We start from the raw sequence: 23,522 nt of genomic DNA, 5'->3' as shown, positions 1-23,522 counted from the left end.
TCAAAATAGATTGCACAAGAGATGTCAAATCAACATTCCTATGTAATAACAGTGTGTGAGATTCAAGTGGGCCTATATTTATGACAGCAGCAGCCGTACCATGGGGATTTCCCATTCAAAACACCTCTCATTTGATTATCTTAATGAACTTTTCATTGGATGACAAAAAAGTTCACAAAATGACTGTACAGACAAACATCTCAATCGAACAAGGAGAGAAAGACAGGGGTAGAGTTTTTATTTTCAAAGGGGCATTACCTCCAACGTAACGGCTGCAGATCAGAATTCTCTGGAACTCTCTTTCCAATAGCTAAAGGTACTGTAGGAAGCTTCTTCTATGCATTTGCAAGATTTTCAACATATTTTTTTTTCATAGATGCTGCTTACTCTGCTGTAGCTCAAATGTTAGATGGCCACCCTACTGTAGACCCACAAAGGCCCTTAGTCTTAGGTTCTCGACATAGCTTTGCTGACACTGTAGCAAACAGACTCATTTGACATTGTGGCGCCAGTATGAACAAAGTTTTTTTTCTGACAGGCAAGAAAATGAGCACTGTATAATGTATATTGTAGCTATTGATCAAGGTATACAGGCACAGCTCTGCAATGACACTGGTGCAACTGATCCTTCATCTTTTCTGTTTGCCCCTTCTGCTGTTGTAAGATAAACATATCAACAGCCCACTAAGCCATCTAGACGACCATTGTAGCCCCTACTTGGGTAAAGGCAAGCATCAAAGGGTACGTAAACCATTTTTTATGTTTTCAAGTAGTATGAGTGGTAAATGCAAGACCACTCTGCCTTACCGATATCAAGTCACCCATTTCCAATGGAATACAAATGATGGCAAATACACAGTACACACAAGCTGCAAAGGCATCCTCACAGTAAAATGTCAAACAACATAGAAAAATGTGAAACAGCACAGAAATCATTTCACCTTTAGAAAATAGTCAGACTTGAATATACCACTGAATGTCATTAGACTAGGGGAGAGTAGTAGAATTGAAGTGTCCTAGTGATGATCTCCTTTAGCCTAATGGCTATCATCAGTAGACATGCCCCTGATAGACTGTATGGAAGGTGTTACCACACCCAGGAAAACTCCAAGGAATATTACCAACCATAGCACATTGTGGGTCAAATAAGAGTTTATTCCTTGTTGACATGTTGTTAACAGGAGTGTGTTTTTAAAATAGTTGTAAATAAGGCTGTGGTTTGAATGTGAGGTGTGAAAACCACCTTGACATCCTTATGGGCAATAATGGTGAAATTGAAATGGCCCTCTTCAAACCCTTGTTCAGGAGATGAGCCATTTCAGACAAACACCCTTCCCTCACTACAGTCCTCCACAACTGCTCTACATGCTATGAGTGACTCCAGCCAACTTTCACAATGGGGTAATGCTATTAAAACAGGGATGTCATACATTACACATATCTCCAGCTGTCCTAAATCAGAGCAAAAAAAACAGACAAAGACAGATCCAGAGGAAGTGTGTGGACGTTTCTCTTCCATCTGAACAATGGGGAGAAGGTAGCCCAGGCCACAAACCGGACCTGGGGCCAGACCTAGCTGTGCTTTGGCGGTATAGGGAGATGACCCTTGGAGCGTCTTGTAGGACCCCTGCCTTCCTGCTGCCTGCCTTACCCCTCCCCATTCCCCTCCCCCCTCCTCCCTCTCTGCAGGGTGATGGACCTCAATGGACAGGATAGAGTCAGCAGGCCAGGCAGGGCAGACAAGTGGAGGCTGGGGCAAGGTAAGGGTTCCTGTCCAGGGATATCCTGTCTTTCAGCAGTATCGCTTAATTCCCCTGGCCCGAGAGACGCATGCCCTGCCTAACCCCATGGGAGTTCAGGGTGTTAGCAGGAACAGCTACGTAACACTGTGATATGATCTGATCAAACCTGGAACATGACCCCACTCTGAGGCAATGGTATGGGGGGAGGTGATCCAGCTCATCTTGCTGAAACAGACTGTCAGTGAGAATCACATCTATCGCTTTCAGCCTAGTCTCTACATAGAAGTAAGGATGTGACCCAAACACCTGAGGTGAGCATGTGACCTAATCACCTGAGGTGACAGAGTGGAGCCTTCTCTCTGACATTTCAAAGGCTTTCACACAAGAGGGGTATCATTAAAGGAGTCACGTCGTTTCCGACAGCCATGTGGGTGGAAGGGGGTTGTGACTGGGGGACCGCTCCGGATCTACGGGTGTGAGGAACTGAATTATTCCGAACAGATCCTGCTCTCCAGGGCACAAAGCACGCCTTCATCTCCTCTATCCCCTCCATTGTGAGGGAGCCCTCTCTCTGCACAGAAGGCCTCTCCCTCCCTCAGACCCACCAGAGGGCTAAATGAAGCCCCTGTCATCAGCCCCCCAGCGCAGAGGCAGTTCAGCTGGACTCATTCAAGCCCTATGAGCATAACATTACTGCATCTCAGGGACTGACAGCTACACTGACAGACAGACCTGGAAACAGGTACAAATGTGTGAGGTTTGCTGCACTTTAGGACAAGAGTTAGCTCAGCTGATTACATCCTTATTTGATCACAGGGTAAGTTTGTAATACAAATACAGTGCATTCGGACCCATTGAAGTATTCAGACCCATTGACCTTTTCCACATGTTGTTACGTTACAGCGTTAGTCTAAAATTGATTGCATTACTTTTTTACCTCATTAATCTGAGAATCACAGAATACCCCATAATGAGAAATAAAAAACAGTTTTTACCAATTTTGCAAATGTATAAAATAAACAGAATAACTTATAAGTATTTAGACCCTTTGCAATGAGACTGGAAATTGAGCTCAGGTGCATCCTGTTTCCATAGATCATCCTTGAGATGTTTCTACAACTTGATTAGAGTCCACCTGTGGTCAATTCAATTCAGAGCCAGTACATCGAATGAATTGTCCGTAGAGCCCCGAGACAGGATTGTGTCAAGGCACAGATCTGGGGAAGGGTACCACAAAAGTTATGCAGCATTGGAGGTCCCCAAGAACACAATAGCCTCCATCATTCTTCAATGGAAGAAGTTTGGTACCAGCAAGACTCTTCCTAGAGCTGGCCGCCCAGGCAAACTGAGCAATCGGGGGAGAAGGGCCTTGGTCAGGGAAGTGACCAAGAACCCAATGGTCACTCTGACAGTGCTCCAGAGTTCCTCTGGGGAAATGGGAGAACCTTCCAGAAGGACAACCATCTCTGCAGCACTCCACCAATCATGCCTTTATGTTAGAGTGGCCAGACAGAAGCCACTCCCCAGTAAAAGGCACATGACAGCCCACTTGGAGTTTGCCAAAAGGCACCTAAAGACTCTCTGACCATGAGAAACAAGATTCTCTGGTCTGATGAAATCAAGATTGAACTCTTCGGCCTAAATGCCAAGCGTCACGTCTGGAGGAAGCCTTGCACAATCCCTACGGTGAAGCATGGTGGTGGCAGTGTCATGCTGTGGGGATGTTTTTCAGCGGCAGGGACTGGGAGACTAGTCAGGATCGAGGGAAAGATGAACGGAGCAAAGTAGAGAGAGATCCTTGTTGAACACCTGCTCCAGAGCACTAAGGACTTCAGACTGGGGCGAAGTTTCACCTTCCAATAGGACAACGACCCTAAGCACAAAGCCAAGAAAACACAGGAGTGGCTTTGGGACAAGTCTCTGAATGTCGTTGAGTGGCCCAGCCAGAGCCTGGACTTGAACCTGATCAAACATCTCTGGAGAGACCTGAAAATAGCTGTGCAACGACGCTCCCCATCCAACCTGACAGAGCTTGAGAGGATCTGCAGAGAAGAATGGGAGAAACTCACCAAATACAGATGTGCTAAGCTTGTAGCGTCATACCCAAGAAGACTCAAGGCTGTAATTGCTGCCAAAGGAACTTCAACAAAGTACTGAGTAAAGGGTCTGATTTCTTATGTAAATGTGATATTTCATGTGATATTATAACATGTGGAAAAATCAAGGGGTCTGCATACTTTCCGAATGCACTGTGTGCACTGTTTACTATTTATAGACATTTTCAGATGAGTTATGATTAATACAAATGGGGGACGGCATTAAAATGTGTGGCGAAATCTGTGTTTATCAAAATTCCCTCACACACTCACATTCAAATGCACACACACACAGATACAAAATATTATTATTATCACTGCATTGTTGGAAAGAGCTCTCAAAGTAATAATTTCACTGTACTATTTTACACCCATTGTATCCTGTACACATGGCGAATAAACTTTGAAACTTGAAAAACAAATTACTCTTGTAAAAAAAATAGATTAAGTCTGATGTTCCACATTTTGGTTATGTTATTCTGTTATTTCTGGCGCCATTGATGTTGGTGCCTGCGACAACAACTAGCTGCTGCCCACCAACACACCTACGCACACACAACACCCACACAGAGACAGATAGATGCTCTCTCATAGCCTATATAGTATCCTCTTCCTGACAGGTGGTAAGCTGAAAGGACCTCCAGAACAGATGCATTGCAGAGCATCAACACCCAAATGAGAGGAAAGGAGGAACTTGAGATGAGAAACGATGATCAGACCAAAATAATTTAATATAAAGATGTTAGGAGCCAACAAACAATTAAAAAGAGAAAAATACACTTGCTCAACAAACTTCAGCTCTATAGCTACATCATATGTTATGTAATTTATGGCTAAGATTTATATCAGTTGCCTACACACAATCAATCAATCACATAAATTCACATTGCTATTTAAAGCAGCACAGGGGATCACCAGCTCCCCCCTGCTAAAGCGGTCTACCTCGAAAAGTATGATCACTTGGATTAAAAACTGACGTTAGTTTTACCAATCTTCTTTTAAACACGAGCAATCAGAACAAGAGATTAAGATATCAATTAAGTGCAGTGCATAAAGTCAGCAATTTAACGTTTTGATTATAGCAGTATACCGCCACTTGGTGATTAAATACAGAATTACAACCCACCCGGAACTGAATGACTCGGAAGAAATATACAGGGGGAGTTAACGATAGGACACGGGAGGAATCTCAATTCAATTCTCATCGCGTCTTTCTCAACCCCCATTGGAAGAGAATGTCAGGGAGGCGGGATCTCTGGCTTTATTATCCAATAGGTTTTGAGGACGCGGGAAATCGATTTGAGATTTTCCCATGATTTTGACTTTGTGTTACATTGTTATTTGTCCGTGCTACCTCAAATTTGGTCGAGGTTACAAGCATCAGCTAATCGGCAAACTAGCTAACTAATGGGGGATGCGAGCTATTGACATTGGCTTAATCAATTGACAAAAGCCTTTATGCACCAGAGACGGGTAATAGGATTACGCCATCCATTTTTGGTATTTTATGACAAGCTATAGCTAGATATTATTTTTGTTGTTGTTGACTAGCTAATTTGGGTAGGTGAGTTATCAAACTACTAGCTATTGTTGTTACAGCAGATGACAGTAAATCACCATACGGAGGCAGGTCATGGTTACTCGTACACAGAAAAAGATGATAAAATACGTGGAAGAGGGCAGTTTAATGAAGCTGAAGTCATACTTGCGGAAACACTCCGACCTTGACGTCAACTTCTCCCAGGGGAAAAAGCGCAGGACTCCCCTGCACCTGGCCTGCTCGCTTGGTGATGACGCCATCCTCCGGCTTTTGTTGAAAAATGGAGCCGACATCCTTTTGAAAGACAAAAAAGGGGACACGCCTCTACACATTGCTGCTAACAAGGCTCTGAAACATGGCAAAATAGGTAATGGAATGCCAATATTAGCTACTAAACAACAAAAATATGTAGAATAATAAAAACATGCCTTAACCTTGTTCTTCTTCTTTATCCAGTATATGATGACCTCGTAGTGCCCCTTCAAAAGAGTTGCCCAGAAGCCATGGTTGCACCAAATAATGCAGGAATTACACCTCATGACCTACTGCAATGGATGAAATTTGAGAAGGTATGAATGTCTCGGCCATATGTATGAGTTGCTAATATGTATTTTAGGAGAGTGCTGGGACATAACCTCGTACAACCATCCAGAAGTCTTTTACATTTGGTAACCAGTCTCGTAATTATGAAGCTAGGGGTATAGTTGTATTGTGTTTACTGTACATCCCTGAGCACTGATTCTTTACTCCAAAAGACTGCACCGAAGGGAAACACTTCTAAAGAAAAAGACGCTGAGAAAGAGTGGCAAGAGAAGCTTTTTGGGGAATGCCAGGATGAGTTCTTTGAAACCTTTGGACCATATGATGGTAAGGTGGCAATATTTCACTCCTGAATAATCTGATTTAATTTAGATCATTGTCCATTTGTCTTTTCTTATTTTTTTTCCTCTCTTACAGCAGATTATTTATATGAGGAGAATACCGGTGAGGAGGACTTTCAAGACTGGGCAGATAGAATTAGACAAGAGTATGTCACAAAACGGCACGCAGAAGCTCAAAGACTGGCATCCTCAGGCTCTCATGGGAAGAGGAAGAAAGGAAAGAAAGAGGCAGAGGAGGAGGAGCGTGCTAACAGAGAGCTGCATGAGCGGCTACAAAGGGAGCATGAAGAGTACCTGGCGCGTGCTGCACAAAAAGAGGAGGAGACACGTCAGGGGAAAAAACAGCACTATGAAGAGCGATGTGCAGCTACCTTCAGCACTGACACTGCAGCAGCAGTCACCACAAAGCTGAGTTATGGGGACATACCCTGGCCGGCACCGAAGGGTTCAGTGGAGGAGATGGTGGAGGTGATGTTGCATGGCGCAGACAAGAAAGATGTTGCAGTGTTCCGTAAACTTCTCAGGCGCCAGCAGGCCGTTTGGCACCCAGATAGGTTTGCCCAGCGCTGTGGGGCCCGGCTGGAGGATGGAGACAAGCAGAGGATCCTGGACACTGTCACTGCTCTCTCACAGGAGCTCAATAGACTGGCTCAGAGCCTCCGGTGACAGTTTGACTGGAAATGGGCTTCTGAGATGTTAAACAGTCTGTCATTTAGCCACGGCTGGTCCTGTATATGCAGCACAGTGGTTCTTTCCAGTGGAGGTCAGTCGTTTTGACCAGTCAAAACAAATCTCCACTTGAAGCACCTAATTTATTGGATAAACTTGGCTAAGCTTCTGATATGTTAAGTGAATTACATTTTTCTCTGACTGTGTACTTCTTGGCACTAGTATAGGACTTTGTAAGAGATGATGTTGCTAGAGGAAATACATGTTTACAGTGCCTTGTGAAAGTATTCATACCATGAGTTTTAATTTCTACAATTGATTAAAAACAAATAACCTGTGATTTCTTAATTGCTTAACTATTGCTTGAATCAATACTTGGGAGAAGCACATTTGGCAGCAAATTGCCATTAATCTTTATGCACACCTTTGTGCAACATTTATCCATTCTTGGCAAAAGTTATGCCAAGTTAGGGATCATTGATGGACACTGGACATCAATCTTCATTTTTTTATCACTGATTTACAAAGTGTCAGAACTGAGAATATTTATACCCTCAAATAAATGTTGAAACAAGTTGTGTAAAGCCTGTGTGTGCAAAATTATAACATCCAATACCACTATTTAGTAAACACTGTTTTTTTAAATTGCTACTAGCATCAATACAATTATCAAATCATGGTAAACCTGCAGAAAAAATATGTAAGTCATAAGACACTTGTTACTATGATGTCAGAAATCCTGTCTGCCTCATTCAACATGTTACCCAACTGGATAGATTAGGCTATTTGGGTTAAGGATTGGGGTGATGACGAACTGAATAATTACACTCTACCCTCTAATCTGGTCTTGAAGGCAAAGTGCTGATGAGATCAAAGTGGGTTCCGAGAAAAAAAACATCACAGTAAACAGTTTGATTGAAATACACTTGACTTGACTTAAAATTATAAACTAGTGGATAATATTTGACTCTACCACCACCTAAAATCACCGCACAAGCCTACACAGACTAAGAAAGGGGAGATGGTCGGCCCGAATTTGAATGATGGAATTTAATAAATCATAGGATGCCTTGGTTGCCAGAATAGGTCCACATTGTAGCTATGGTGTTTATTAGTCCCGATGTAATAGTCCCCATACAGGCTATCGGAAAAGTGACAATTTCTTGAGAAGTAAATATAGACTAATACACATTAAATGGCAATTAATCTACAATTCTCCGTGTTTTTGGAAATGTTATAAATATATTGACTGTACCAGGCCTATTGGATGTGTTAATTTCTCTCTTGCCACAAGGGCTCATAAGCTTTATCGAGAATAATGTGGTATTTGCGTATTAGTAATTTCGCAATCAAAATGTGGTCATACTTGAGTGTATAGACTGTGGGTGTAGTTATACACTTGTAAGAATAACTTTTAAAACTAACGCCCGATGTAAAATCTAAAGATCAGCGCTGAAATAAAAATATCTGGCAATCTGTCGCTATAGGTGGCCGATGTACTGGGATCAAGGCTGTATTTATATTTACCCACAGTTTAACTTGTACTTTTTATTTATATGTATAATTTTGGATATTATCTTATGGCACGACTGATTATATATATATATATATATATATATATATATATATATATATATAATTTTTGTTTTGCATAATGAGCAGTCTTGACCAGCATTGCGACGGGGATAGAGTTGACTCGTTGTGATAGCGACAGCTATTAAAGGTACAGGATGACGCGTAGTATGTGGCTCGCTCGATAAAATAGGTGCAAAGCGATAGAAGGGTTAGGGTGGGTTATGGTGTATTCTTTTTTTTCTCAAATTTTAGGGGACCTAAGGATCTAAGAGCTCGAGCGGTATTATCGATTAAATAACCAAGACGGCTACTGTCACCAGGCAGAGTAATTTAGCAAAATTGAGAGAGCTCATACTCGATACGATGTATTCATTTTCGGACACGTTATTGCGAAACGTGGCATAGTAGAAACCGACAGAGTTGTGTTGTCGCGTTGTTATGATTTATTGAACGCAAGCACCTAGGCAACTGCTACAGTTCACGTAGTGTAAATTAATAGGCCTAGGCCGGAGATTTCGTCAGCAAGGTGCCGGTGGCAGATAAAATGGGCTCGGTGTTCCGAAGTGAGGAGATGTGTTTGGTGCAGTTGTTTCTGCAGTCCGGTTCTGCATACGATTGCATAAGTGAGCTTGGAGAAATGGGTCTGGTCGAGTTTCGAGATGTAAGTATACCACCTGTCTGTCGAGCCTATGTACAGACTTGCAATGCAATAATACCAGCACAAGTGTATATCAGTTAGGCCTGCTCAGTGCCTGTCAGTTGTCAATTGTGTCTGGACCAAACATGTTCTTGTTTTCTCTGTGTGTGTGTGTGTGTGTGTGTGTGTGTCTCTCTGTCTGCCTCTCTGTATGTCTGTCTGTCTGCCTGTCAGTCTGCATCTATGTGTGTGTTACAAGACTGCCAGTGCTCCCGTCATTAATCCTAAATGTGCCTGCTTATCATCATTCATCCTACATGTGTCTGTCTATCATCATTCATCCTACATGTGTCTGTCTATCATCATTCATCCTACATGTGTCTGTCTATCATCATTCATCCTACATGTGTCTGTCTATCATCATTCATCCTACATGTGTCTGTCTATCATCATTCATCCTACATGTGTCTGTCTATCATCATTCATCCTACATGTGTCTGTCTATCATCATTCATCCTACATGTGTCTGTCTATCATCATTCATCCTAAATGTGTCTGTCTATCATCATTCATCCTACATGTGTCTGTCTATCATCATTCATCATAAGTGTGTCTATCAGTCCAGTTAATGTGATACTTATTGACCAATTATTTGTCAAGGAAGTAGCACAAGCTGATTAAGCAAACCATTAAAAGCCTAATTGGATCACATATCGTTGTTCCTCCTATTCTGTGATTGGCTGGTAGTATTGATGGCGGTCTCAATGCAGCTGTATGATCTGACTAGATTCAGGGGCTCCAAAAACATCTTACCTAGATTTTAAAAGCAATGGATTTCGATCTTTCAAAATTAAATGTGGATATTTGAGTGATACATTCTGCAGAATAGAAAAAAATGGACTGGAAAGGCATCTATTTGATGAATTCCATGGTGTGAGCATTGGTCCACCTGGCAATGTCACCTAACCACTGTGCTCCTCTGGTTTCAGCTCAACCCCAGTGTCAACTCGTTCCAGCGCCGTTTCGTCAGCGAAATCAAGAGATGCGAGGAGATGGAGAGAATTCTGGGTGAGGTCACTGAGATGGACACTAAAGCAAGACTACTACCACCATACGTTTGATTTACTGGTGGGGTTTGATCAGGCTCTGGTCTACTCTACAGAATGACAGATTGCTTTTGGTAACAGCCATGCAGTCAGATTGAATTACAAGTCATGCTAAATATAGTGGTGACAACAGCAGGAGAATGTATTATCAGCTAATGATATATATTTTTTTGCTGTGAAAGACTAGCTTTGTGCTAGATATAGATCTCAGTTGTTCCTCCACAAATATTTTTAGCAAACCTGTCTGTTTTGATCAAACCTGTCTGGGTTTTCTAAATGTGGATGTTTCAACAGATTCCCATAATGATTGTGTGTTCTTATGTGCTCAGTCAGTGTTTGTTTAACTGATTAAACAATAACTCTTTTTTTTCACTTTTTTTTCTTTGGACAGGGTACCTTTTGAGAGAAATCCGAAAGGCAAATATTGCCGTGCCAGAAGATGACGAAATCTGTCCAGTCGCCCCTCCCCCCAAACATGTCCTTGAGATCATGGTAGGTCTGAGATGCTGTTTGTCATGTAAAAACAAGTGAGTGATGTGGTTGATGGGCACTGCCATTGAGTGCACTGTGTTTAGGTTGAATCACTGAGTTGGTAAATGTTTCAAGATAGTATCGAGCAGGGTTTAGGGTATTGATTTTGTGTTAATAATGGTTGAGGGGAACTGATTCCCATATGATTGCTGTGGTCAAGGGGAGTTGACCGTGTGTGGTCTCTCTGCTGTGGTTAAGGGGAGTTGACCGTGTATGGTCTGTCTGCTGTGGTCCCCCAGGAGCAGCTCCAGAGGCTGGAGGTGGAGCTTAGTGAGGTGGCCAGGAACAAAGAGAAGCTGCAGCGGAATCTTCTGGAGCTGACTGAGTACACGCACATGCTGAGGATCACGCGCACCTTCGTACACAGCCGCTCCCGGGTTAGTGCCAGGTTATCATGTCTATTTACACCATACACTCTACTATCACATGACCTCGCCTCATAACTACCTAATGCCATTTAAGTAACACATACTCTTATCAGACTCACCCTTTGCTCTATTGCACTCCCAGATGCATTTGTTTGTTGACAGTGACACCATATTTTGGCTCTTGCTGTCCTCTCCATGTGAGTTCCCATAACCTGGAATAAGACAGGGTGAAGCAGAGACCGTGCTGACATGATACGGTCACACCACGCGCATGAATGTCACCTGACTTTGAACAATGAACACAATATGTCAATTGGTCATGTGATTCCACAGCCTATGATGCATTGTTTTTAGCTTGCAGATTATAGGCTACACTTGACAAAAGGTGTAGCAATGAAGTTCGACCATTATGTTAGATAGATTTACAAACTATCTATAAACTAATAAATTAACATTTAAAAACTACTTAAATACCATTTTATTTAATCATTACTAATTTTTGAAAGAATTACCAATTGTTTTGATTAAATCTAGGCTACTGGTGTTTGTGTTGATAATGCTAACCTGGCCTTTCCTTGTATGCAGCATGAGGCCCTTGGCCCCCAGTATGAAGAGTTCCAATCCATTGAGTCAGACTCTGCAGGCTGCACTGGTATGCAGAGACTGGGAGCCAAGCTGGGGTGAGTTTAACAGAGAAATAGACACTCACATTATGTGTAGCTAATCACATTCAGAATAAGCTTGAGTCCTGAATAGTAAAGTATTACTCTTGGCTGTAGGTTCGTGTCAGGTCTAATCCACCGGGTGAAGGTGGAGGCCTTTGAGCGCATGTTGTGGAGGGTGTGTAAGGGCTACACTATCCTCAGCTATGCAGAGCTGGGTGAGAGCCTCGCTGACCTTGACACGGTGAGTAGAAGGTAGATTCCTGAAATCTGTATTGCTATGTCCAGCATATCAATTAATGTCATAATAAGAGGAATACTATAAGTGTTGTGTGTGTGTGTCCCTTTCAGGGTGAGATCAGCACAAATGTGGTGTTCCTCATCTCATTTTGGGGAGACCAGATTGGACAGAAGGTCCAGAAGATCTGTGATTGGTAAGTGTACTTTTGCCATCACAAAACAGACAAAATCATCCATTATCAGCATCAGATCTGCATCATCTGACAAGCCTGTCTGTCATTGATCTGTATCAGGCCACAATTATATTTGTTATTATTTTCTTCCAGTTACCACTGTCACCTTTACCCCCACCCTGAGAACGACGAGGAGAGGGCAGATGTGATGGACAGCCTAAGGACACGCATCCAGGACTTAAACAATGTATGTACAGTGCCTTGCGAAAGTATTCGGCCCCCTTGAACTTTGCGACCTTTTGCCACATTTCAGGCTTCAAACATAAAGATATAAAACTATTTTTTTGTGAAGAATCAACAACAAGTGGGACACAATCATGAAGTGGAACGACATTTATTGGATATTTCAAACTTTTTTAACAAATCAAAAACTGAAAAATTGGGCGTGCAAAATTATTCAGCCCCCTTAAGTGCTGCGATTACAGCTGTAAGTCGCTTGGGGTATGTCTATCAGTTTTGCACATCGAGAGACTGAAATTCTTTCCCATTCCTCCTTGCAAAACAGCTTGAGCTCAGTGAGGTTGGATGGAGAGCATTTGTGAACAGCAGTTTTCAGTTCTTTCCACAGATTCTCGATTGGATTCAGGTCTGGACTTTGACTTGGCCATTCTAACACCTGGATATGTTTATTTTTGAACCATTCCATTGTAGATTTTGCTTTATGTTTTGGATCATTGTCTTGTTGGAAGCCAAATCTCCGTCCCAGTCTCAGGTCTTTTGCAGACTCCATCAGGTTTTCTTCCAGAATGGTCCTGTATTTGGCTCCATCCATCTTCCCATCAATTTTAACCATCTTCCCTGTCCCTGCTGAAGAAAAGCAGGCCCAAACCATGATGCTGCCACCACCATGTTTGACAGTGGGGATGGTGTGTTCAGCTGTGTTGCTTTTACGCCAAACATAACGTTTTGCATTGTTGCCAAAAAGTTCAATTTTGGTTTCATCTGACCAGAGCACCTTCTTCCACATGTTTGGTGTGTCTCCCAGGTGGCTTGTGGCAAACTTTAAACGACACTTTTTATGGATATCTTTAAGAAATGGCTTTCTTCTTGCCACTCTTCCATAAAGGCCAGATTTGTGCAATATACGACTGATTGTTGTCCTATGGACAGAGTCTCCCACCTCAGCTATAGATCTCTGCAGTTCATCCAGAGTGATCATGGGCCTCTTGGCTGCATCTCTGATCAGTCTTCTCCTTGTATGAGCTGAAAGTTTAGAGGGACGGCCAGGTCTTGGTAGATTTGCAGTGGTCTGATACTCCTTCCATTTCAATATTATCGCTTGCACAGTGCTCCTTGGGATGTTTAAAGCTTGGGAAATCTTTTTGTATCCAAATCCGGCTTTAAACTTCTTCACAACAGTATCTCGGACCTGCCTGGTGTGTTCCTTGTTCTTCATGATGCTCTCTGCGCTTTTAACGGACCTCTGAGACTATCACAGTGCAGGTGCATTTATACGGAGACTTGATTACACACAGGTGGATTGTATTTATCATCATTAGTCATTTAGGTCAACATTGGATCATTCAGAGATCCTCACTGAACTTCTGGAGAGAGTTTGCTGCACTGAAAGTAAAGGGGCTGAACAATTTTGCACGACCAATTTTTCAGTTTTTGATTTGTTAAACATTTTTGCAATATCCAATAAATGTCGTTCCACTTCATGATTGTGTCCCACTTGTTGTTGATTCTTCACAAAAAAAATACAGTTTTATATCTTTATGTTTGAAGCCTGAAATGTGTCAAAAGGTCGCAAAGTTCAAGGGGGCCGAATACTTTCGCAAGGCACTGTATATGTCTCTGTTTTTATGTTGAGGCAAAGCCCAAACAATGTATGACAGAGGATGGCTAGATGGTTTGCATTAACACTAGTAACAATACTACATGCAAATGCTTGAACGTGCAACATCCTGTAAATGTCCCCTGGCTTCACCAGGTGCTCCACCGCACTGAGGAGTACCTGAGACAGGTGCTGCAGAAGGCCTCAGAGTCAGCCTTCACCTGGGTAGTGCAGGTGAAGAAGATGAAGGCCATCTACCACATCCTCAACCTGTGTAGCTTTGACGTCACCAACAAGTGTCTCATAGCTGAGGTGTGGTGCCCTGTCAATGACCTGACCAACCTGCGGGGGGCGTTGGAGGAAGGCTCGGTGAGTGAGGCTGTTGAGGATACTGTAGTCCTACAGATACGCACAGCGACGTTTATTGGGATGAGTCTTGTTCTGTTTGATTTCCACTAGATTGGCCATATTGTAAAAATTCATGAAAACAAACATTTGCTTTTTGGTCTTAATTTAAAGTTACTGTTAGGCATTACGGTTAGCAGTGTGGTTAAGGTTAGGGTTAGGTTTCAAATCTGATTTTATGACTGTGGCTGTGCCAGATTGTCACCACTTTGCAGAGCTGCTGAGTCATTCCAATAAATGCTAACCTGCTACAGACACAGTTTGTTTCGTCAAATCTGACAGTAGTGTATAAATGTAACACATGGATTTTTTTCCCTTATCAGAGAAAAGGTGACGCCACTGTACCATCCTTTGTAAACCGAATCCCAAGCAATGACACTCCGCCTACGCTCTTGAGAACAAACAAGTTCACCTCTGGCTTTCAGAGTATCGTAGAGGCTTATGGGGTTGGAGACTACAGGGAGGTTAGTCCAGGTGAGTACAAATACAGTTCACAGACAGACCTACAGGTAAGCTAGTTTGGAACACTTCAGACACAATATTTAGGCAAGCACAGCTGAGCACTTTTATAGCATTAGAAGTACGATTAACCACTTCATGTAATGCAGACAGGTCAGGATGAGCAAAGTTACATAGGACTGAATGAAGGCCAGCAAAGTTGTCCACGCTGATCATGTTTATCTCTGATTGGCAGCCCCCTACACCATCATTACGTTCCCGTTCTTGTTTGCGGTCATGTTTGGGGACCTTGGTCACGGCATGGTCATGGCATGCTTTGCCCTGTGGATGGTGCTGACAGAGAAGAGCCACAAGCGCAAGCGCTCTGATAATGAGGTAAGAATGTTTAAAGGGAAATTTCTATCACATTCGACTGCGTTTTTGTGGTCATCTTGATTTTGTTGCGTAAATTGATAGATTTCCATTAATATTGGTTTCTGTGTTGTCCTCAGATCTGGACAATGTTCTTCGAGGGACGTTATATCATACTAATGATGGGCCTTTTCTCTGTGTACACGGGGCTGATCTACAATGACTGCTTCTCCAAGTCACTCAACATATTTGGCTCAGGCTGGAGTGTTAGGGCTATGTTCACAGATCAGCAGTGGACGTGAGTCTAAACTAACACACAAAAACATGCACAAGCACAGTACGCACGTACGTTTTGTCAGTGTACACTACCGTTCAAAAGTTTGGGGTCACTTAGAAATGTCCTTGTTTTTGAAAGAACCAGAAAACTGGCCTTTAGACTAGTTGAGTATCTGGAGCATCAGCATTTGTGGGTTAGATTACAGGCTCAAAATGGCTAGAAACAAAGAACTTTCTTCTGAAACTCGTCAGTATATTCCTGTTCTGAGAAATTAGGGCTATTCCATGTGAGAAATTGCCAAGAAACTGAAGATCTTGTACAACGCTGTGTACTACTCCCTTCACAGAACAGTGCAAACTGTCTCTAACCAGAATAGAAAGAGGAGTGGGAGGCCCCAGTGCACAACTGATTAAGAGGACAAGTACATGAAGGTCTAGTTTGAGAAACAGATGCCTCATAAGTCCTCAACTGGAAGCTTAATTAAATAGTACCCACAAAACACCCGTCTGAATGTTAAAAGTGAAGAGGCGATTCAGGGATGCTGGCCTTCTAGGCAGAGTTGCAAACAAAAAGCCATATCTCAGACTGGCAATAAAAAAAAAAAGATTAAGATGGGAAAAAGAACACTGACACTGGAACTCTGCCTAGAAGGCCAGCATCTCGGAGTCGCCTCTTCACTGTTGACGTTGAGACTGGTAGATATTCCTTAATTATTTATTTATTTATTTAATCCGTTGCCAGCTACAATAGTCATTTACAACGTTAACAATATCTACACTGTATTTCTGATCAATTTGATGTTATTTTAATGGACAAAAAAAAACTGATTTTTATTTCAAAAACAAGGACATTTCTAAGTGAGCGCAAACTTTTGAACGGTAGTGTACCTGTAGTTTTCATTCAGCAGTAACTGGCTGAGGTTATTGTACTCATCTTCACCTTTTATTCCAGAAATGAAACACTCCAAACAAATACTTTGCTCATCCTTGATCCTAATGTCAGTGGTGTCTTCGTTGGACCATACCCTTTTGGCATTGATCCTGTGAGTATACATGCACAGGATAGTTTCAGAGTTGCTACACACAATTATACTCTTCCTTGTGTAACCGATGTGAAATGGCTAGCTAGTTAGCGGTGGTGTGCGCTAATAGCGTTTCAATCGGGTGATGTTACTCGCTCTGAGATCTGAAGTTGTTGTTCCCCTTGTGCTGCAAGGGCCGCAGCTTTTGTGGCGCGATGGGTAACGATGCTTCGTGGGTGACTGTTGTCTCTGTGCAGAGGGTCCCTGGTTCGAGCCCGGGTGGGAGCGAGGGGGACAGATGAGAGCTATACTGTTACACTTGTGCCTTTCACTGATCTCAAATATCCAGATTGTAACGAAGACGCAGGGAGTCAGAGAAGAAGGTGCAGTCAGTGAGTTTAATACGAATTAACATAAAGTGAATACACAAACAAGAGTAGCGTCTGAACATGAACACAGATACAATACTGCCTGATGGGTGATAACAACGGAGTGCTAGATAAAAGGGGAGAAATCAGGGAAGTGATGGGGTGTCGTGGGGTACGGCATCAGCAACCACCGGCCTGAGGAGGGAAAAGTGAAAAGAGGGTGAGAGGTGGGCCACCAGTACTTAGCGGAGATGGGATTGAATGATGTGGGGAATACCTGGGTGTGCAGCAACAAGGGATGTGTGCGCCCAGGTCAACAGCGAGCCCTTACCTGCGTGGGCACATAGGTGTGCTCCGGAGGGCAGGTAAGTAGAGCCTGGTGGGTGTCCACGTCTACGTCCCAAAGCACAGGGGCAATGATTCGGGAGATTGGAATGACTTCACCGCCAGGAGCTCCGGTCACCGACGTCATATTTCTTCTCTGCAGGAGTTCGTTTTTTAGAGTAATATGCACATGGATACAACTTTTGTGGTTTACCTTGTGACAGGACAGCCCCCACGCCCACCTCCACCACAAAGGGCAGCGTAGGAACTGGGTGTTTCAGCAACGGGGCGGAGGTGAAACACCCCTTCAGTAGGCGGAAGGCCTCATCGGCTGCAGGACACCACAACTTACGGGGACCACCCTTGAGTAGAGAGGTGAGGCGAAGGAGCTGAAGTTAATGAAGTGGCGGTAGAAGTTGGTAAACCCCAAAAACCATTGTAGCCCTTTTATGGTGGTTTGGACTGGCAATGACCTGACTGCATCAACCTTCCATTCCTCCATAACCACTCCCTGCGGGCTGATCCGGTATCCCAGGAAGGAGACAACGGCCTGATGGAACTGGCACTTCTCGGCTTTGACATAGAGATGGTTCTCCAGGAGGCGTCACAGAACTACCCGGACGTGGGCAATGTGCTCCTCCAAGGTGGCCGAGTAGATCAGGATGTCGTCGATATACCTGACCACCTGACGCCCAAGCATGTCCCGGAACACCTCGTTCACGAATGCCTGGAACATCAACGGAGGATTGGCTAATCCATAACGCGTCACCAAGTACTCGTAGGGCCAAAACATTGTGCTGAAAGGCCGTCTTCCATTCATCCCCCTCTCGGATGCAGATCAAATTGTAGGCACTCCACAGATCCAGTTTTGTAAAAAAACAGTAATTTCCATCGTCGACCAGGAGATGGTGGGGTCGTGGCATTGGAACCACGGGAGGCCGAGGATGACTGTGTGAATGGGTGCCTCGATGAGGAAGGGAAGGCTTTCTTGGTACAGGGGTTCCACTGTGATGGTGAGTGGTGCTGTGATGTGTGTGATTGTCCCAGATCCCAGTGGTTGATTATCCAGTGCTTGAACTGGAGAGGAGAGCAGGTATGAGGTTGTTCAGGGAGGAGGCAAAGGCCTGGTCAATGAAATTCCCCACGGCACTGGAGTCCACTAGAGCTGTAGAAACAACACGAGGGACAGCCAGCTAGTGAAATCGGTACTAAAAAGGGTTTGGCGGAAAGTGATGACTCACGGGGCCATCCCTCTGCTTTAGTGGATCCCGGGTTGGGAAGTAGTGGACACCGTTGAAGCTGGTGCCCCTACTGACCATAATAGGAACAGAGCCACAGCTGTCTCTGACAGTGTTGCTCAGCCGCGGGGAGGCGTGTGGCTCTGAATCAGAACGGTTAACGAAGCAGGGAGAGAGGCGATGGGAAGGTTAAATATCCAGACTGATGGCCATCGTGATGCGTGCGAGAGGGTGTCGTATCGGCATGCTAACTCCGTCTGGACCTCTTCGCACAATCCTCTTCTTAATAAGGTGCAGCGCGCCGGCATATTCCAGCCGCTGGACGCTGCCACTGTATGGAAGTTGAGGGTGTACTTTGCAGCGGTCTGGCCATCCTGCAGTAGTTGGAGTAGGCGCTTACCCCCTCTCTGCCCTCCAATAACCGTGGCAAACTTGGACCTCTCAGTGGCAGGGGCTCCCATCTGATGAGCAAAATAGTGTGAGCACTGGAGTAAGAAGCCACAGCATTTGGATAGTGTCCCGTCATATTTTTCCGGGAGGGAAAAACAGGCATTGCTGACCTGGCCGGACTGCTGAATGGGCTAAGGTGCTGGCTCACTGGGTCGACTCATGGTAGAGGATCCTCCACTCGTTGGAGGTAACACCTCTTGAGGAAGATCTAGACGTTGAAGAACACAGAGGACCTCATCCATCACAGTCCCCGGTTGCTCCAGCTGGCTGTTCGTCGACCATCTTGGAGATGTCTCGGGTTGGCTGCTGCTTCCATTTTAGGAGGCAGTATTCTGTAACGAAGACACAGGAAGCAGGTGCAGTCGGTGAGTTTAATATGAATGAACATAAAGTGAATACACAAACAAGCGTAGCATCTGAACATAAACAATACTGCCTGATGGGTAACAACAACAGAATGCTAAATAAATGGGGAGAAATCAGGGAAGTGATGATGTCCAGGTGTGCCTAAAGATGAGGCACTGGTGTGCGTAATGATGGTTGCCAGGTGATGTAATGATGGGTTGCCAGGACCGGTGGTTAGTATACCGGCAACGTTGAGTGCCGGAGGGGGGAGCGGGGGTAGACGTGACACAGGTATTGATATTGTCTAATGTTATGTTCATGTTATGCTTTGTATCACACCTACAGATATGGAACATGGCAGTGAATCGCCTGTCCTTCCTGAACTCCTACAAGATGAAGATGTCTGTCATCATAGGGGTCATGCACATGAGCTTTGGGGTGGTGCTCAGTGTCTTCAACCATCTGTGAGTGACCAGTTAGTGGTTCCTAACAGTAGTCACTACTGTGGAATACAAAACATCAGAAAGAATTCCTCTACATTTATATAAATTTGTTCTTCCCCTTCCCTTCCCTCTTCTCTTCCATTTATCCAGGCACTTCAAACAGAGGTTCAACATCTACCTGCTGTTCCTCCCTGAGTTTCTGTTCCTGATGTGTCTCTTTGGCTACCTGGTCTTCATGATCATCTACAAGTGGCTGGCGTTTGGTGCACGTGACTCCCGCCTGGCCCCCAGCATCCTCATCCACTTCATCAACATGTTCCTAATGCAGGGAGGGGACAACACCCCTCTCTACCCCGGACAGGTGGGTGTTAGTGACGGAGTCATGATTCAGAGTGTCCCCCCTGACTCTGGGTTTTCTCAGCATCTCTATCTGAATCTCTGAATGTCTCTTTTGAACGTCTCTGTACATGTGGCTCTGTGTTTGACCCTGTGTATTTTGCTCCACAGACTGGGCTGCAGGTCTTCCTGGTGGTGGTGGCTCTGCTGTCTGTGCCTGTGCTGCTGTTAGGAAAACCTGTCTACCTCTACTGGCTGCACCGGGGAGGGAAGAGCCTGCAATTGCGCAGGGTGAGTATGGTGGAAAGAGTCGTGTCATGAGTTTGTTACCCATGTGTTTTTAGTGAATAATATATGTGCATTTTAATGTCTGTTGTCTGTATTTTAGGGTTATGAGAGAGTTCGGCGTGTGAGTGAGGATGATATGTCCCAAGCACCAGCTTACGCTGATGATGAGGAAGAGGGATTTGATGACCTCATGACCAGCAGGGACACCCAGCCTAAGGAGGTCAAAACCGCAACTGTACATACATCTCATATAAACATTTGAGTAAGAGCAGTTGTATTTCAGTCATCACTGTTGCCTTTCTATCTAGTCAATGTGTTGTACATCTTTCAGTTTGACTTTGGGGATGTGTTCCTGCACCAGGCCATCCACACCATAGAGTATTGCCTGGGCTGCATCTCCAACACGGCATCTTACCTACGTCTCTGGGCCCTCAGTTTAGCCCATGCTCGTAAGGATCGTACTCACTACACCTTTAAAAGGCCACAGGGGGGCAATTACTATCAATTACTGTCTCCATGTTCAGATATTGATTCATAAATCTCCCTCTTACTGTGTGTCCATCTATGTGTTTGTCAGAGCTTTCCGAGGTGCTGTGGGCCATGGTGATGCGTCTAGGCCTGAGGATGACCTCCAGACTGGGGGTGCTGTTTCTGGTACCAGTGTTCAGCCTGTTCGCTGTGCTCACTGTGTCCATCCTGCTTGTCATGGAAGGGCTCTCAGCGTTCCTCCATGCCCTCCGGCTGCACTGGTGAGTCTATCTGTATACTTAACTAAGTGATGCCTTACTGAATGACTCAGTCAGTCAGTCAAGCAATCACTCACTCTCTGTTAATCACTCATCCACTCTCACATACTCTCTCATTCCCCAGTGGTCACCTACTCTGTATACTTTTTAAAATCTTTAACTCTCTTCTAATTATTCACTCAGTCATTTATTCACGCATGTATTCATACTGGTTGTTTACAGATGTGAATGCTCTCCTTTGTAGGGTGGAGTTCCAGAATAAGTTCTATCATGGGACAGGTATGAAGTTTTCCCCCTTCGACTTCTCTGCCCTGCCCTCAGTCTTTGAGCAGGACGGTTTACTGTGACCAGCGACAACCACATTCACTGGATTTTAATAGGAAATCATGTACCAGGAAGGATGCTCTGAGTTAGAGCAAGATGGCACACTGAGGAAGAGGAGAAACTGCAGGGCAGTGGTGGGATGACTTGTAGCAAAGTCTTTCAGCATATGACTTTTGACACTGTTGGCTGCACTGACTTCCTTACATCATAATTGCGTCCATAACCAGCTAACCTCAATTCAGTGGGATTCAAAAGTTTTCATCTAGGTCTGTTGATATGTACTTTGTAATATTCTGGAGGAATTGATGCATCTCATATAGTGGTCACTTTAAGCCAATTTGGTGGCTCTGAGCATTTTATTTGCTTTTTGTAGAAAATTATAGTGTATTTTAAAGCTAATTTATTACTTGACTCATATTCATCCGAGGCAACTTTAAAGTACAGAAGAAAAAAATATATAGATTCAAAACATAAAGGACTAGAGGTCTTATCAAATATCCTGATTTCTAGTGCCATAACATTTTCTTCCCGATAATGACAAATGCGAATACCATGGCTGCTAATTGTGCAGTTTTTCAAAGTGCTTATACACATGAATACAACTCTGAAGAAATAGTATTGTCTAATGAATTGTAAACTTGTAGAACATATGTTCCTCCGGGTTTTGCCATTATACACTCCTTGTGGCATTTCGGGAGGATAAAAGATGACAGCTCAATTCCGAGTTTTTGCAGAGGACATTGCCACAGAGCACTTTTCAAATAACAATGCAGAAATGATTGTACAATAAAAGTCAGCATTTTCACTAATAACTATTACTCTGATGATGCCAAATGTTAGGAGATACTTACAACAAGACAAATTGCACAGGCTTGAAATATTTGTTTAAATGTTGGTGGTGAAGGACATCCACTGAAGTTGACTTGAAGCTCAAATTATAATTTTTGTAGACATTAATTGGACTCTGACCATAGACTGTTTGATCCGTCTGGATGGTGTCTATAGTGAAGGGAGGTGCAATTTATTTGATAGTTGGTAAATGGATCACTGGTATCATCATGATTCATGTCATTTAGCTACATGTATTTATTTATGTCTTTTTAAGAAGTTAGGATCTTAATCCTTTTTTAGACCTAGTTTTTGGATGTGATGCACAAATGCCAGAAAATAAAGAGTCAATGCTCAATACCATGAATACAGACTAATCAATGACATTTTCTAGATCTTGTAAATATATCTAATTTAATATGCCATGAATACAATAGGTATTCAAGGTGGCTGACTTACAAGTTCCTGTGTGGATTAAAGTTTTCTTCAGATTGATGCCATGTCCAGAGAAGAGGCGAAGCGAGAAGTTTTACTCAGCTCAAAATCTGCCTACAAAATTAGGAATTTTTGTATGGAGGTCAATGATGGTGTCAAATTTGGTCAACAAACAATGTAATTGCCAATTTTACATGTGAGGGTTATTTGATTGGATATATGTTTTGTAAGGGTTTGGATGTTAGGAATGCACTGATATAAATGGACGCATGTGGCATTTCTCAACTTTGAAAAAAAAAAAACTTAATTGTGACTGCTGGTATAGAGCTAGATAGAAGATTCATCATGGATATAACCCATTTTAGCAAGAACGTTGCCATTGAGAGGCTTCCGCTATTTTAAAGTAGTCAACTGAGTGAGGATTCCTTTGAGTTGGGAGAAATCAGCCAATGAAGAAGCAAATGTACTACTTTAAAATAAAGATAGCCTCAATGGTGCTGCCCATGCTGTCACAGACAGCATAATGGCACATATACAAAGATTAGTCCTCTATCTCTATGGCCTGTTGTTCACATGCGTATCTGCCCTCATTGGCTAGAATGGTCCCACCTAATCTTACATCTTTCAGGACATCTATTTCCATTGTTGGAGCAGTCACTTGACTATCTTGTCAGTATAATAGACTCCCTTTGACTGTGTCCAGTCCCCAGGGTTTCGACTAGTTACCACAGCCACAAAGTGAAAATTGGCAATATCGTAAATATTCATGAAAACAGGTTAGGATTAGGTTTAAAATCAGATTTTAAGAAGATGAATGGTAGTAGAAG

The 23,522-nt window shown here is 43.5% G+C and overlaps 2 protein-coding genes across 3 annotated transcripts; both read left to right on the top strand.

Annotated features, from left to right (window-relative positions):
* Nucleotides 1-5,187: 5,187 nt before the first annotated feature.
* On the top strand, nt 5,188-7,612 carry LOC139387816 (NF-kappa-B inhibitor-like protein 1). 2 transcript variants are annotated; one of them, XM_071134056.1, is made up of 4 exons: nt 5,188-5,745; nt 5,835-5,947; nt 6,134-6,245; nt 6,336-7,612. In XM_071134056.1, the coding sequence occupies exons 1-4, from the start codon at nt 5,472-5,474 to the stop codon at nt 6,923-6,925; spliced, it is 1,089 nt and encodes a 362-aa protein (XP_070990157.1). In that variant the 5' UTR covers nt 5,188-5,471; the 3' UTR covers nt 6,926-7,612. The 2 variants fall into 2 exon arrangements, with proteins under 2 accessions (XP_070990157.1, XP_070990156.1); XM_071134055.1 differs by having other exon boundaries at nt 5,206-5,745; nt 6,339-7,157.
* Nucleotides 7,613-8,411: 799 nt separating this feature from the next.
* On the top strand, nt 8,412-22,997 carry LOC139387815 (V-type proton ATPase 116 kDa subunit a 2-like). The gene is made up of 20 exons (XM_071134054.1): nt 8,412-9,164; nt 10,130-10,208; nt 10,638-10,738; nt 11,017-11,154; nt 11,731-11,825; nt 11,925-12,051; nt 12,159-12,241; nt 12,374-12,467; nt 14,214-14,426; nt 14,786-14,936; nt 15,157-15,296; nt 15,413-15,570; nt 16,501-16,591; nt 19,641-19,759; nt 19,889-20,099; nt 20,246-20,365; nt 20,463-20,582; nt 20,694-20,811; nt 20,940-21,111; nt 21,353-22,997. The coding sequence occupies exons 1-20, from the start codon at nt 9,048-9,050 to the stop codon at nt 21,453-21,455; spliced, it is 2,550 nt and encodes an 849-aa protein (XP_070990155.1). The 5' UTR covers nt 8,412-9,047; the 3' UTR covers nt 21,456-22,997.
* Nucleotides 22,998-23,522: the final 525 nt, after the last annotated feature.

Source organism: Oncorhynchus clarkii, chromosome 29, assembly GCF_045791955.1.
Source record: "Oncorhynchus clarkii lewisi isolate Uvic-CL-2024 chromosome 29, UVic_Ocla_1.0, whole genome shotgun sequence".
NCBI classification, from domain to species: Eukaryota; Metazoa; Chordata; class Actinopteri; order Salmoniformes; family Salmonidae; genus Oncorhynchus; species Oncorhynchus clarkii.
This window is presented reverse-complemented; position numbering and strand designations above follow the sequence as displayed.

Excerpts from the sequence above, each read along its gene's own strand:
- LOC139387816 (XM_071134056.1), top strand. The coding sequence starts at position 5,472 with ATGGTTACTCGTACACAGAAAAAGATGATAAAATACGTGGAAGAGGGC. Across the intron at positions 5,746-5,834 it reads TCTGAAACATGGCAAAATAG|TATATGATGACCTCGTAGTG; the intron begins GTAATGGAATGC and ends TTCTTTATCCAG. Across the intron at positions 5,948-6,133 it reads AATGGATGAAATTTGAGAAG|ACTGCACCGAAGGGAAACAC; the intron begins GTATGAATGTCT and ends TTACTCCAAAAG.
- LOC139387815 (XM_071134054.1), top strand. The coding sequence starts at position 9,048 with ATGGGCTCGGTGTTCCGAAGTGAGGAGATGTGTTTGGTGCAGTTGTTT. Across the intron at positions 11,155-11,730 it reads TCGTACACAGCCGCTCCCGG|CATGAGGCCCTTGGCCCCCA; the intron begins GTTAGTGCCAGG and ends CCTTGTATGCAG. Across the intron at positions 14,937-15,156 it reads CTACAGGGAGGTTAGTCCAG|CCCCCTACACCATCATTACG; the intron begins GTGAGTACAAAT and ends TCTGATTGGCAG.